Source organism: Dipteris shenzhenensis, chromosome 5 (assembly GCF_047967505.1).
Source record: "Dipteris shenzhenensis isolate YYH24624 ecotype China chromosome 5, Dip_SZ_1.0, whole genome shotgun sequence".
Classification (NCBI taxonomy): Eukaryota; Viridiplantae; Streptophyta; class Polypodiopsida; order Gleicheniales; family Dipteridaceae; genus Dipteris; species Dipteris shenzhenensis.
The window spans coordinates 12,291,805-12,306,290 of record NC_141600.1 but is presented as its reverse complement, the minus strand read 5'-3'; the positions used below and the strand labels follow the sequence as shown (position 1 = coordinate 12,306,290).

Below are 14,486 nucleotides of genomic sequence, written 5' to 3'. Positions count from 1 at the left end.
GGCTTTCCTCCTGGTTTCCCATCGGAGTGCCTTTAAGGCTTCAAGTATGGCGTTTTGCTGCCCGAAATTGTAGGAAACCTTGGAAATAGGGCTGCTGCAGACTTCTAGAAAGTTCCGGTAACGCCATTCAAGTGTCCGGAGCTTCTTTTCATGCTCAAATGCAGTCCCATGTGGGCTGCCTGTAGCATTCTTGTACATGTTGGCATACTTGGGCTCGAATGCCTCCGCAATCTTGGTGGTTTGCTCAGTGATTTGAGGGTCGTAAGCCCTCACATTGGAGGCTAAGGACAGGTGCAAACCATGAATGAAATGCAGCAACCTTTCCTTCTCGGAAATGTCATGCACAAAAAGGGAAAGTCTCCAGAATCATTGTAGATACTCCTGGACCATGCTCATCAGTTGAGGTAGTGCATAGTATTCGGCCAAGTACTGCTCTAGTATCAGCATGGATACAACTGTAGTGGCAGTGCTTGGCCTTTGTGGAGAGTCCCTCATGTACCACCACCAAGTATAAGCATAATCTTGTAAATGCATGCTAGCAATATAATGCGTTCCTTGTCATGTTTGGGATAGAAGCGGGAGTAGTCTTCCAGCTTCATGGGGAGTGAATGTGTCACCCATGAATTTGTGCACAGTGAGATTATCCCTAACAACTTTTGCTGGATAATTCCTGCTTTAGCCACTCCCAAAAGTACGGGCATCATCACACTTAAGATTCACGCGATAATGGAATGGCATATCCTCAGCACCATAAGAGCGCAATGCCTCGGACAGCATATCAACACTCTAATGAGATGTAGAGACAAAAGTCTGATGCACGGGCTGTGTATGGCTATAAGTACTCATTGGCGGCAGAATGGAGGCTGTGTATACCCGCCAAATGCATCTCGCTGAAAGGACTGCATACCAAAAGGTTGAGAGGAGGATTGCTCTCTCCCCCACTGCTGTGAACTGCCATGTGAACCTAATACAACTCCAGGCATGCTGGCTAGTGTTGTGAAAGGACTAACGGTGCTCATATGAGCACTCATCAAATGCACACCAGTGGGTTGGCCCAAGAGAGATGGCTTCATCTGCAAGGGTGCAGATAGTTTTACATTGTAGAATGACCTCAAGTTGAACAAAAGACTCGAGGGTGCAGAGAATGTGCCCTCAACGCCACTATAATTGTCCAATAATGCATGTGCAGTATCTTGGTCGAGCTGTTGGCCAATCTGTTGAGAGATCTGCTAACCAAGCTGCTGCCCCAACTGAAGAAATGTGCCCTAGAGCATGGAGAGTGTCTCAAGGAATTGTGCCTCCGCAACTCAATATATAGGAGAGAGAGGCTGAGTAGTGGGAACCTCTGTACCACCAGTGGATGAACCTACTACAGAAGGTGCATGCTCTTGCTGAGCAGCCTCATCACTGTTATATAGTGATCCCTCAACAAAAGTGACACGCTTGGGTGCCATGGTGAACTGTCAAGGGAAATAGGAATCCGAATGCAGAAAATGTCCTGCAAGAAAGCCCCAATCTGATAGACACGGATGCACCCAAATGCGAGTACTAATGCAAGGCAAAGAAAGGAAGCTAAAATAGACAATAAAATCGGCTGTAATGAGCATCTGATACAGGGTGTAAAAACACTGAAAAATGTTGATAGCGATGCTTGAGAGGAACGTCAATGAAGAGGCTTCGAAACGGAGCCCAAATAAACCCATATGGGGCCGTGAAAGGCCAAGCAAAGCGGCCGTTAAAAAAGGCTCTCTTTTCCCTCTTTTGTTTTTTTTTTTGGGAGGGGGGGAGGGGGGGGGAGAGATTCCTAGGATAGTTAGGAGACAGCACTAACCTAAGACCTTTAGCACTGAGAGGACACTTAGTTAGCCTAATGAAACCGGCCTCAAGGCCAACAAGAGGGCGGTATTAGACAACAAACCAACTAATGCTTTCACATAAAAATATTCAGCAAATACCTCAAACATGAATAGAGAGCTAAAGTGCTCCTGCTCAAGCAAAAAGAAGGACACATATGCTCTACTCCACAACTGCTCTCTTCCCACTCTCCTTCGTCGCCCTTCTCCTTCACGTGATGATACTGCCTTGCGGCTTCTCTCCTGCTCACAGAGTACACGCCTCCTATCGTCCAAAGAACTCCCCAGCCCGCACAGTAGCGATCCACCCCAAAACCAGAAGCCCCCCACAAGAGTAACAGCCCCTCCTTCGACCAGGATCTGTGTTCAAACTCATAGCTGCCATCCTTGTATCGTGCCAACTCGTCAGAAGGACGTATAGCCAGCCCAGGTACCTCATGCATGCACACGTTTTTCCAGATAAATCAGCCACCTCATGCTTGATCCGGCCATATCATCAGGGTGAATTTACCACTCTCAAGATTTCTCCCCAAATTGTACACCAAGAATTAATGCACCAGAATCCCAACCTTAGGCTCACACATGCATGCCACCAACATTTAGTGCTTCAAACTATCCAGATATGATGAACCCAGATATTAGCTTTTTGCTTTATTTAGTGTTTTTCGTTTCTACTTTGTTCATTCTTTCACTAACTTTGGCTTTTGTCTTCCAGATTGAGATGGGATGATGTATCCTCCTAACTCTCACTTTGTCACCATGCCGTCTTGCTCGCTCAAGGCGTTCTTGTTTGGATGAACTTCTTTCAAATTGATTTTTGAATTTGTCCATAACTCCTTTGTCCCAAGGTCCTTTCCTTCTATCTTCTTCAATGTGTTCACCTCACAGCCCATTGGAAATACAAACTAATAGAGCCAATCCTTCCTTTATAGCCACTCTCATCCACTAAATATGCTACTAGAAAACAAAACACAGAGCAAAGTAACACTCACACAAAGTCCTCATCTCTACACATATCAACACTCGGTACATCTTCAGGCCACATGTCTTCAAGAACCCATTCTACTTCAGCCCACTCCTCATCATTCACATGCACTATCACAGACCAATAACCTCCATGAACCAGGAAAAGCATAACCTCAAACAAAATGCCAAGTATTTCCGGCCTAAGCTCAAGAGATAAAATCATCATTCACTCTAACTGCATCTGTAGAAACAAATTGAAGCCACGATCAGTAGGGTGTGGGCAGCTCGTGAGATAGAGCATAACTCCAGCATCCAGAGCATGTATCCACGTCATAGACTCAAGACAAGCTTCCACAACTGACTGAGATCAAACTCAAAAAACACACAGAAGATCCATGAAACATAAATCCCAAGAAAATGACAACTTCAGAACTGTATAACTGCCACGAACACTTCTGACAATTCAAGGAACAATCAGCCACACAAGCTATGAACCCTCAGCCCACAAGACAGCAATTATCAACTATCATCATGATCATGAGTTCACAAGGGACCGGCCCGTCAACTACAAGTAAGCACACCATGCTTCCATTCTACAGCCACATTGTTGCAACCTCCAATTGTACTCTCTACTCTCTTCTAGGATGCTACCAGCCCATGAACGGAATCATCATGACTACTACTTACAGCATGATCACAGGATCATAGGAGCGGCAGCCACTTCATGCATATTCCCAAGACCTTCATGCCAATTCTTTCATCGTCAAGTACTACTGTCACAGCTTTTAGCACCCAATTATGCAAGCATACCATACAACTTCAACTGCTCACTGCGCACAACCCAATAAAGGCCTTCATACGTTTTATATTCAAGCTATCTACTGAGTCGAATCAAGCGTAGAACTCCGTTGTCTAAACAACAGTTCTGAAATGCTCCCTGCAGCTAGCCATAGTGCTATTGCCCGTGCTTTGTACTATGTCTTTCCTGGAACCAACCTACAACTCAAATGCGGTCAATCACAACAATGAGCCCTCCTAGTCTCACACACGACTGCTTATAGGGACTCGTCAGCAAACCATTGCCTTCGAGAATTACCACAAGCTCAATGCAAGAGTGAGACACCATCTGTCTTCTCAACGTGATCAACAAACAATACTTCACATGACTTTCTTCAAAGGAGCTGTCTATCTTTGCCACAATTTATTTTAGAACTGTGCCCATATAAGTCACAAGGTGCTAGCTATGACCAGCAAGCAACCCGTGAGTGAAGTCGTCGTCAAACAGACCTTCCACTCCCAAAACAATTGTTGGCAAATATTCCCCACGGATTTCCGCTCTCAAACTCCTACTATGATACCATCTGCATCCACTTGAGCTATCATCGAGCCATCTCCATTGCAATTGGCGTAGATCTCTAGCTTCTCGTAATTTATCCACCCTCCACTCCGCTCCACAAGCGCTCTCTTCCCACTCTCCTTCGTCGCCTGTCTCCTTCACGTGATGATACTGCCTTGCTGCTTCTCTCCTGCTCATGGAGCACACGCCTCCTGTCGTTGAAAGAACAGAACTCCCCAGCCCGCACAGTAATGATCCAACCCAAAACCAGAAGCCCCCCACAAGAGCAACAACCCCCCCTTCAAGCAGGATCCGCACTCAGACTCATAGCTGCCATCCATGTGTCGTGCCAACGCGTGAGAAGGACCTAGAGCCAGCCCACGTATCTCATGCATGCACACGTTTTTTTCAGATAAATCAGCCACCTCATGCTTGATTCGGCCATGTCATCAGGGTGAATTTACCACTCAAGTTTTTTCCCCATGTTGTAAACCAAGAATTAATACACCACAATCCCAACCTTAGGCTCTATTAGGTTAGGTGTTATGAGGGCATGAGTTTTTGACTTTGCATGCGGGCTTGCAAGTGGGCAAGACCCTGAGAAATATCGTGGGCAAAGGCCTTGGGTTATTAAGTGTGTAAAGGCCCCTGGGAATTAAGGGCCTTGGGGGTGACTTGGTGGGATGGAACAAGATTGGTTTGGTTCCAAAAAGAGCTCCACTAGAGGGGGCTAGGGACAAATGGAGGAGTGTGCCATGTTGCACCTTCCAAATGCAAACCCGTTACGTGCATGTTTTGAAAGGAGGAGGAAAATTTCCTTGGTCTAGTGGAATCAACAGAACACCCATGTTTTGGATGCATCAGTGTCTCAGGGAGTCCTTGTGGCAGGTAGATGAATTGTGTGATTTGGAGTGGATTGCTAGTTACAGTTTTGAGGTGTATGCAAGTACTTGGGACAGTTCTAAATGTCTATTGCCTGATGTGGTGAAAGCAGAGTCCAAGAGGCCTAATGTATGGGCTAGTGATACCTCTTGGAAGTGTGGAATGCATTGAAGGCAAGAGGAGTTGAATCCATTGTATAAGCCCATCTTTCAAGGTTTGCTGAATATCAAAGAAATACTGAAAGAGGTGCCAAGGCTTTGGGACCGGGTGGATAAACTACGAGAAGCTAGAGATCTATGCTGATTGCAATGGAGACGGCTCGATGATAGCAAGTGGATGCAGATGGTATCACAGTAGGAGTTTGAGAGCGAAAATCAGTGGTGAATATTTGCCAACAATTGTTTTGGGAGTGGAAGGTCTGGGGACGACGACTCCACTCATGGGTTGCTTGCTGGTCATAGCTAGCACCTTGTGACTTATATGGTGTATAGTATGAGACGCAGTTCTAAAATAAATTGTGGGAAAGATAGACGGCTCCTTTATTGTTTTAACTTACTACACTTTATTGCCTCAGCTGGTAAATAATTCAACACTCTCTCGGAGTATGATGAAGTGGTGGTTGAGCTACAAGAGTATAATTTCTCATTTTTGTGGAGAATGCTTCCAGAGCCACACTGACAGATCTATTGACGTACAAAGAAGGTTCAATTTTGGTGAAAGAGGTGGAGAAGAGAATAGATAAAGAGGAGCATGATATCATTCCAGGAGCATCTGTCTTGCATTTTGATGGCTCATACAAGGAGAGCTTACATCAGGCCAAAGGAGGTTATGTGATCAGTGATTCAAAGGGCAAGCTGATTCAGAAGGAAGGAGTACATCTGGAAGCCGGAAGCAATAATCAAGCGGATTATGCAGCATTATGTGAAGGGCTGTAGGCTCCTCTAAAACTGAGAACTCAGAATTCAGAAATTAATGATTGAGGGAGATTATCTATTAGTGGTGAAGCAAGTCCTGGGAGTTGGTAAGCAAAAAACCCAAAGTTAAGAGGGTATCTGGCCAAAGTTAGAAGGTGGCTGCATCAGTACAGCATGGAATATCCAGCATGTGCGAAGAGAGGATAATCAAGTGGCACATGAGTTGGCTCAAGAAGTGAGTGTTTTGATAGAGAGGTTGTCTGCCATAGATATATTTGGAGATTATGTGAATAAGCAGGCCTCTAGGGCCGCTTACTTTTTGTCTTACACTTCTTATGCATTAGCATGTGGTGTTAAGGAGCCCAAATATCTAGAGGGCTATGGAAAACACCAGCTTGTAAGGTTTCGAGAGCCACCCATGATTGCATCAGGCCACACAGTCCAAGAAGAGGAATAGGTGGAGAGAGCTGAAGAAAAGGATAAAGAGACAGTCGACATCAAGCCAATAAAGAAGAAAAAGACTCCAATCAAGATCAAAAAGAGAGTTCCGATCGGCAGGCCCTGGGAGAAATAGGATTTAGTCATCGAATATAGCACAAACATTATATTAAATTTGAACTGATTTGTATAAAGTCTTTGATATCTGGTATGATCTTGTATAAATGATTAATAAGTTGATGATGAAATGATTTGTCACAGCAGAAGAAAGGGGTTGCTAGAGATGTGTGAATAAAAATGTAAGTAGTTTTTCCACTCGTTGCATGCTTGTGGGTAAGCACTTAGCCTTGCACATAGTCAAACTGTGAGCACCCTTTTATCAAAAGGATCTACTCTGATATAAAAAACTCTTTGAGCTTATGAATGGATTTTTGCAAGGTTTCACTGAGAAATGATAAGCCCAAGGTGTGGTGCATCAGGTACTCCAGAGCATGGTATCCAATGTGTGTTGTGTTGAGCATGTGTTCTTAATTGTTGTCCTAAGTCACATGTTTATGTTGTCATGAGTGTTTCCTGTATTCTGGGTGTCATGTAAATCTTCCATGTGTTGTGATTGGGTTCATCATATCTGGATAGTCTGTGAGCAACTAATCACTAAATGTTAGTGGCATGCATGTCTGATCCTAAAGTTGGGATTGTGGTGCATTAAATCTTGGTGTACAATTTGGGGGAAAAACTTGAGAGTGGTAAATTCACCCTGATGACATGGCTGGAGGTGGCTGATTTATCTGGAAAATATGTGTGCCTGCATGAGGTACGTGGGCTGGCTCTGGGTCCTTCTGACGAGTTGACATGATACAAGGATTGCAGCTATGAGTCTGAGCGCGGATCCTGCTCGAAGGGGGGGCTGTTGCTCTTGTGGGGGGCTTTTGGTTTTGGGGTGGATCGCTACTATTCGGGCTGGGGAGTTCTTTGGACGACAGGAGGCGTGTGCTCCGTGAGCAGGAGAGAAGCTGCAAGCCAGTATCATCACGTGGAGGAGACACGCAACGAAGGAGAGTGGGATGAGAGCACTTGTGAACTACAAGAAGCTAGAGATCTACCCTGATTGCAATGGTGGAGACGGCTCAATGATAGCTCAAGTGGATGCAAATGGTATCATAGTATGAGTTCAAGAGCGGAAATCCATGGTCAATATTTGCCAACAATTGTTTTGAGAATGGAAGGTCTGGGGGATGACGACTCCACTCACGAGTTGCTTGCTGGTCATAGCTACCACCTTGTGACTTATATGGTGTATAGTTTGAGGCGCAGTTCTAAAATAAATTGTGGCAAAGATGAAGCAAGTCCCGTTAATGAGCATGTGTTGGCGTTGCCTTGATCCCATATACTCACAGTGTTCTAGTGTGGGCTTCTCTCACGAAGTATCGTTTGTTGATCACGTTGAGCAAGCAAATGGAGTCTCACTCTTGCATTGAGCTTGTGGTAATTCTCGAAGGCAATGGTTTGCTGACGAGTCCCTATAAGCAATCGTGTGTGAGCCGCATTTGAGTTGTAGGTTGGTTCTAGGATAGAGACAATACAAAGCACGGGCCATAGCACTATGGCTAGCCGCAGGGAGCATTTTAGAACTGTTGTTTACACAACGCAGTTCTGCACTTGAGTCGACTCAGCAGATTGCTTGAATATAAAACGTATGAAGGCCTTTATTGGGTTGTGCCCAGTGAGCAGTTGAAGTTGTATGGTATGCTTGCATAATTAGGTGCTAAAAGCCGTGACAGTAGTGCTTGATGATCAAAGCTCTGTGTTTTGTTTTCTAGTAGCATATTTAGTGGATGAGAGTGGCTATAAAGGCAGGATTGGCTCTATCACTTTTGTACATCCAACGGACTGTGAGGTGAACACATTGAAGAAGATAGAAGGAAACAACCTTAGGACAAAGGAGTTATGGCCAAAGTCAAAAATCAATTGGAAAGAAGTTCATCCAAACAAGAACGCCTTGAGCAAGCAAGACGACATGGTGACAAAGTGAGAGTTAAGAGGATACATCCATCCCATCTCAATCTAGAAGACAAAAGCCAAAGTTAGTGAAAGCATAAACAAAGTAGAAACGAAAACACTAAATAAAGCAAAAATCTAATAAAGCTGAAAAGTTAATTAAAGTTAGTATGGATTAATTACGCTAACCTAACCTTGGGTTTAGACTTAAAATTAGATTTAGTTAATTTACGTAGTCATTTATAATCTTACTCCATGACCCTTCTATTTATACACAATTAATTAAAAGAGGGCTTCTAAACAATCAAATCTCCTACATTCCTAGGCTCACAACTTAGACTAAAAACCTTCAAGGGGTATATCGGTCTACCTGCCGTGCATACGAGTACCTAAGGCACCAAGTCAGCTATGGAGAGATTCTAGAGATCACTCCCATCTCACCAAATATCCTATGAAGTCATATATTACTGTCCAATACACAAGGCTCGCACCCAAGGCACAATTAAAGGTGTCAGGACTAATTAGTGTGTACAAAGTCCTTGAGAATTGGGAAGCGTCTCAGTCTCATACAAAATGTTGATCTATGATATGGTGAAGGGTGATTCGGTTTTAGACTAAAAAGTCGATGAGTAGTTGAAAAACTAAAAAGATCGAATCCAACATGTATGCTAGCTTTCATGATCCCATCACAAAAAAAGAAGCCTCCAACATAGCAGGGTTGACTGAAGTTTAAGGCACAATGAAAACATGCCAAGTGAGCACATGAAATGACTGATGACCAGTGCAGTGGATTTGCTCAAACCACATAGATGATCTGTAAGCAGTGAATAAATGAGGGAAAACAAAATGGATATCCATGAAATAATGATGGCCTATTACACATTATGTCCCAATATTCATGAGCAAAAGTTTAAAACACAACCAAGCTAAAGAAAGGAAAGAGACCAAAGAACGAGGGGGAAGAGATAGGGAAGAATGTGACAGAAGGAGAAGACTCAGGGAAACTGGACACTTAATGAATGTAGTTCTTTTAACCAGAAGTCTAGAACAAGACCACCCAATGGGAGAAAAGTGCTGACCTAATTATGATATTAATAAAATGAAATAATAAAGGGGAAGGAATGGCAGAAAACTGATGGAGAAACAAGGAGAAATAATAAGAATTGGGGGAGGACATGAAAAACTGAACATGGGGCTCAAAAAACATCTCACTGTTTTTTCAGCAGGGTGGGGACAAGTCAATTGAAATGGGGTACAGGAGCAGAGAACATTAAAAGTGCTACCTTTCAGACAATTCTTTCCTGAATTTTACCTAACAATGTCAAGATGAAATAATAAAGGGGAAGGAATGGCAACAAACTGATGGTGGAGAAACAAGGAGAAATAATAAGAATTGGGGGAGGACATGAAAAATTGAACATGGGGCTCAAAAAACATCTCACTGTTTTTCCAGCAGGGTGGGGACAAGTCAATTGAAATGGGGTACAGGAGCAGAGAACATTAGAAGTGCTACCCTCCAGACAATTCTTTCCTGAATTTTACCTAACAATGTCAAGACCGTTGAAGCATATCTATATTAGACTATAGACATAGGAACCCAGCTAGAGCATAGTTTTGTTGGTCTGTTAAGGTAGCTTCATGTTTCTATCTCATAACACAGACAGCCTGACTTGACAGAACTCTCAGACTAGGGAAGTATTCTATCTTCTAATGCCCCAAATCTAGTCGAGGCCTTGAAACAGAAATACCACTCACTAAAGCCACTATAACACAACACTCGGCATCACATTTGCAGCATGCAAACTTTTAAGGTGTTGATAGAACTCACAATGTATAGAACCACAAAAATAGTGAGACTCGAAAGGATTAAAGGCCAAAATGCAATGAAAAATGTTCCTCCAAGACGTAAAAGTGCTTGCGCTCTTGGGACCAAGCCCTGCAAACCACAAAAATGTAATTAGATACCACTTTCTAGAATGCCAGAATGAGAAAAATAGTCCACATATTTAGCCTACTAGACTATCGATCCAAGCGTCACAGAAAAAGAAATGAATGCAAGCTTAGAGGCTATAAGATACTATGCTAGGATCTCAGTAGGTAATGAATTTGCTTTGAAGGATTTACTATTAATGGTATCTTGTGGCCTTCTCTCTCTCTCTCTCTCTCTCTCTCTCTCTCTCTCTCTCTCTCTCGATGGATCATTGGTTGAGATCGTCTCCTCATATACCTACCTGGGTGTCGTCTTCTCTAGCCCGATTTTCACCATGAGACCAACGATGCAGGCCCATTTGAGCCGAGGATATGCCTCACTTGCTCGCCTGGAGAGACAGTGCTTCCACTCACACTTTCAGGACCCTCGTACCAAGGCTCTCCTTTTTGACTCCTTGGTTCGACCAGAAAGCATGTACAGCAGCCCTTGTTGGGGGCTAGATCTCTCAGACACAGAGTGGGCTCAACTGGAGAGATTACAGATCCTCTTGCTCTCGCGGATGATCTAAAGCAAGCCATCAGTGCCACAGCACATCATTCAGGCTGAGTTCCACGCGTCCCCACTGAACCTAGATGCGACATTCCAGACTATTACCTATCTACACCGCGTCAGACAATACGGGTCCAGTATAGTGAAGCAACGCAGGTTGCCACGGCTGGCTCTATCTTCATCCATGGGCCTCACAAATGGTGGGGATGAGAGAGGTTGGTATGCCCAGACATGTAGGTGGTTTGAGAGATTGGAGCTTCACATAGACAGGCTGCCTCCCTTTCAGTACAGCTTAGATGCTCTATCTATCCCATTGGGATAGCACGAGGTCAACCAGGTCATTCTAGAAGATCTACTACCAGTTCACACACTCAAGACATAGTTGGAGCCGAGGGAGCTTCCAATGAAGCTTAGTTTCTACAGAGACCACTGTCTGCACATCTCTGAGGAGGGTTTCATTGTCCCACTAGAGTATACTCGGATCCACCTGCCACACTCATTGAGGATCTCTATTGGGCAGTTTCGAATTTCATCACATCGACTCCGTATTGAGAGCCGACGAGCTGAGGGGATACCCTGAGGGGATACCCAGGGAGAGACGCATATGCACACTATGTGATCGACACGAGGTGGAGTCAAAGGAGCACTTCACCTTTAGATGCCCCGTGTACTACGAGATCCGCAGTCGATACCATTGCCATTTTACGAACGGTCTTGGGTCATTATCCAGACTTCTCTCATATCCAGACCAGGGATGCCTCACCGCTTTCATCCATGAGACGGTCTGCTATAGGGAGCACTTACTCACGACGCAGAGACAATCCTCAAACATAGGTTCCATTCCCTCTCACAGAGCAGGATCACAGAGTCTTCCACTCAGACCACACGCGCCCTATAGTCACTAATACCAGACGTAGCAGAGACCCAAAGCCTAAGATACACCGCACTCGACAACAGACGGACATGCACATCACACTGAGCGACCTCCCATCCCTATCCATGCCTAGGGCTCGGCCCAAAGGGGTAACTATAGCCCTGGTCAGCAGGAGCGGAGTCATTGCCACGAGAGCGAGACGGGTGGCACCCACAGATAGTCGCCAGCTACATATCAGTATCCCCCTGGCACTTTATCACTGGCTACATATCAGTATCCCCCTGACACACATACACCTCTGTAGGGCCGCTTGCATGGACCAGTGCCAGCCAGCCCTGATGGTGATTGACCCGAGTATGAGGATGTTGATGACCATGATGATGTCACTACTGATGATATGACTATGTAATACTTAGCACTTAGCATTCAGCATGGGTGATGATGCTCGTTTAGTAGCTCCACCCTTTCTGCTTGATTTGTATCAATTTTCTATCAGTCTCATAGGCCCATCGGTCTTCCAAAGACTTTAATAATCTCTCTCTCTCTCTCTCTCTCTCTCTCTCTCTCTCTCTCTCTCTCTCTCCATAGAGACACATGCTCAGCCTTATATTAGCACACCTATCCCCCTTCTATATCGCAAGAACATAGCCAGGTTCCGTACCAAATCTCATACATTTGCCATTGAGCAAGGAGCTTGGATACACCAGCCCAGACATGCTAGAGTCTGTACCCTTTGTGACATGCAGATAGTTGAGACGGAGGCACATGTAGCTCTACGGTGCCCCTGTTATGCACATATTAGGGAGGACTACCAGCAGATACTCGAGGACTCCGCTCAGTTGACATCAGTTCTCTCCATTGCCTCCCCGGCAGCTTTGGGATCTTTTGTCACTCGTCTTTTTACTTGTCGTCAGGAACTCATAGACTCCTGACTCCTCTCCTTGAGGAGACTCTTTTTACATTGTATTGAGACGGGTCCCATGGGTCATTTTTGGCCCCCCGAGGACGCTAATCAATTCTACTTCTCCTTCTCTCTCTCTCTCTCTCTCTCTTTGTGGATGGAGAGAAAGGGAGGATCTATTGTTGCTTTGTAGAGAGTACCACAAGCTCATTGGATGCAAAGATTGTAGGACATTCGTGTACCGAAGGTTATGCAATGGGGGATTGACACATTGTATGAGATGGTGCCTGGCAAAGTCCGGGCCCCCAGCGGGGGGTTCTGACATGGTGTTTAGCACTGTTGGAGTGAAGCAGGGATGCCCATTATCACCTACCCTATTTGGATTATATATTGATAAGGTGTCGGACTATATTGACAGAGGGGGAGGAGCTAGAGCTAGTCTAGTCGGGTATTGATACCGATCTTGTTATACGCAGATGACATAGTGATTATCTTAGACTCACCGAAGGAATTGCAACAGCATCTAGATGCATTATAGGCTTTTTGTACAAATAGAGACCTTAGGGTGAACCTTGGGAAAACCAAGGTTATGGCGTTCAACACCGCGGTAGCATGGATCACCAAATTTGATTGCAGTTTCACCCTCGGAGGTGCTTGAGCTGGTCCAAGAGTATGTTTATCTCGGGGTTACCTTCACAGGGCCACAGTTCTCACTAAGAGGGGCACTGGAGGCCAAGCTTACACAAGCATATACAGCTTTGGGTTCAGGAGCCACGCGCCAAATTCTGGCTCTTTGATACTATGGTGACACCCACACCCTTATATGGAGCAGCAGTTTGGGGACCGAGTCTTTACCGTACCAAAGAACATGATCTCGAGGGACAAGCTGGACCAAAGAAGAGGTACTGTGATGGATGGAATCGTAGGGAGAGACCTCCCGTTATGATGATATCGTGAATGATTCGGAGTAAAGGATCGGTCCCACATTAGAGTGTCAAAGCTGAGTTGGGAACAGCGCCAGTGGTTGTAGCAGCACTATTTCAGGCAATGACATTCTTACAAAAGATTTGGGAGCTCCCCTAGCAGCAGTATCCCCATTTGGCACTTATATGCTCTAGAGAGTTGGCAGCCAAAGGGGATGATGAGTGTTGGTTTTCCCAGATGAGCATATGGTTAGGTCTGCATAGCATGCAAATTGATAGACTCCCGTTCGATTACAACTTATATTGCCCCACCCTGGGTCTCAGCTGTTCAGAGCTGAATCCGGTGATGAGGATGGACATATTGAGACAGGATACCGAGAGGACATGGTTCCCTATGGGGGCAAAGATGTTGCAGTATCAGAGTCATTTCTTACACCACTCAGAGTGGATGGGTTCATCATACGGCCGAGCTACAGGATATCCCCCTTCCACATGGCATTTGCGTGGCCATCGGATAGCTACAGGCCTCATCGCACCAGCTACATGTAGAGACTGGCAGATGGACACATGTGGACACAAAGCAGCAGATATGCCAGCTTTGTGGGAGAGAGCCTAAGATGGACGAGCATTACATATGCATGCACCATTTACTACGATATCCGGGGGAGGTATCATTGCTTCTTCAGAGAGGGTTTTGGGACTTTGCATCGGTTATGGAGTTTGAGGATCAGAAATGTCTAGTCTATTCCTACTAGAGGTTCAGCGTTGCAGATCGGCGATCTTGAGGGAGTGGACCTCTGTTAGACCCCCTCCACCCAGCCAGAGATCTATCACTGATTTCTTCAGAGTAGTCCCTCCACGGGCTATCATGCCACCTACACCGGCAGCAGCCTCTGCACCGACTCCCCTTAGTCACCAGTAA

General features: G+C 45.1%; 1 protein-coding gene across 2 annotated transcripts in view; it reads right to left on the bottom strand.

Moving 5' to 3' along the window:
* The window catches only part of LOC147901632 (tubulin alpha-6 chain), a 64,930-nt gene that overhangs the window by 6,714 nt on the left and 43,730 nt on the right, over nucleotides 1-14,486 (bottom strand). For both annotated transcript variants that reach the window (XM_087374962.1, XM_087374961.1), the window contains exon 3: nucleotides 10,216-10,323. In XM_087374962.1, coding sequence (XP_087231088.1) covers nucleotides 10,216-10,323 — 108 coding nt within the window. The remainder of the gene's footprint in view (nucleotides 1-10,215; nucleotides 10,324-14,486) is intronic.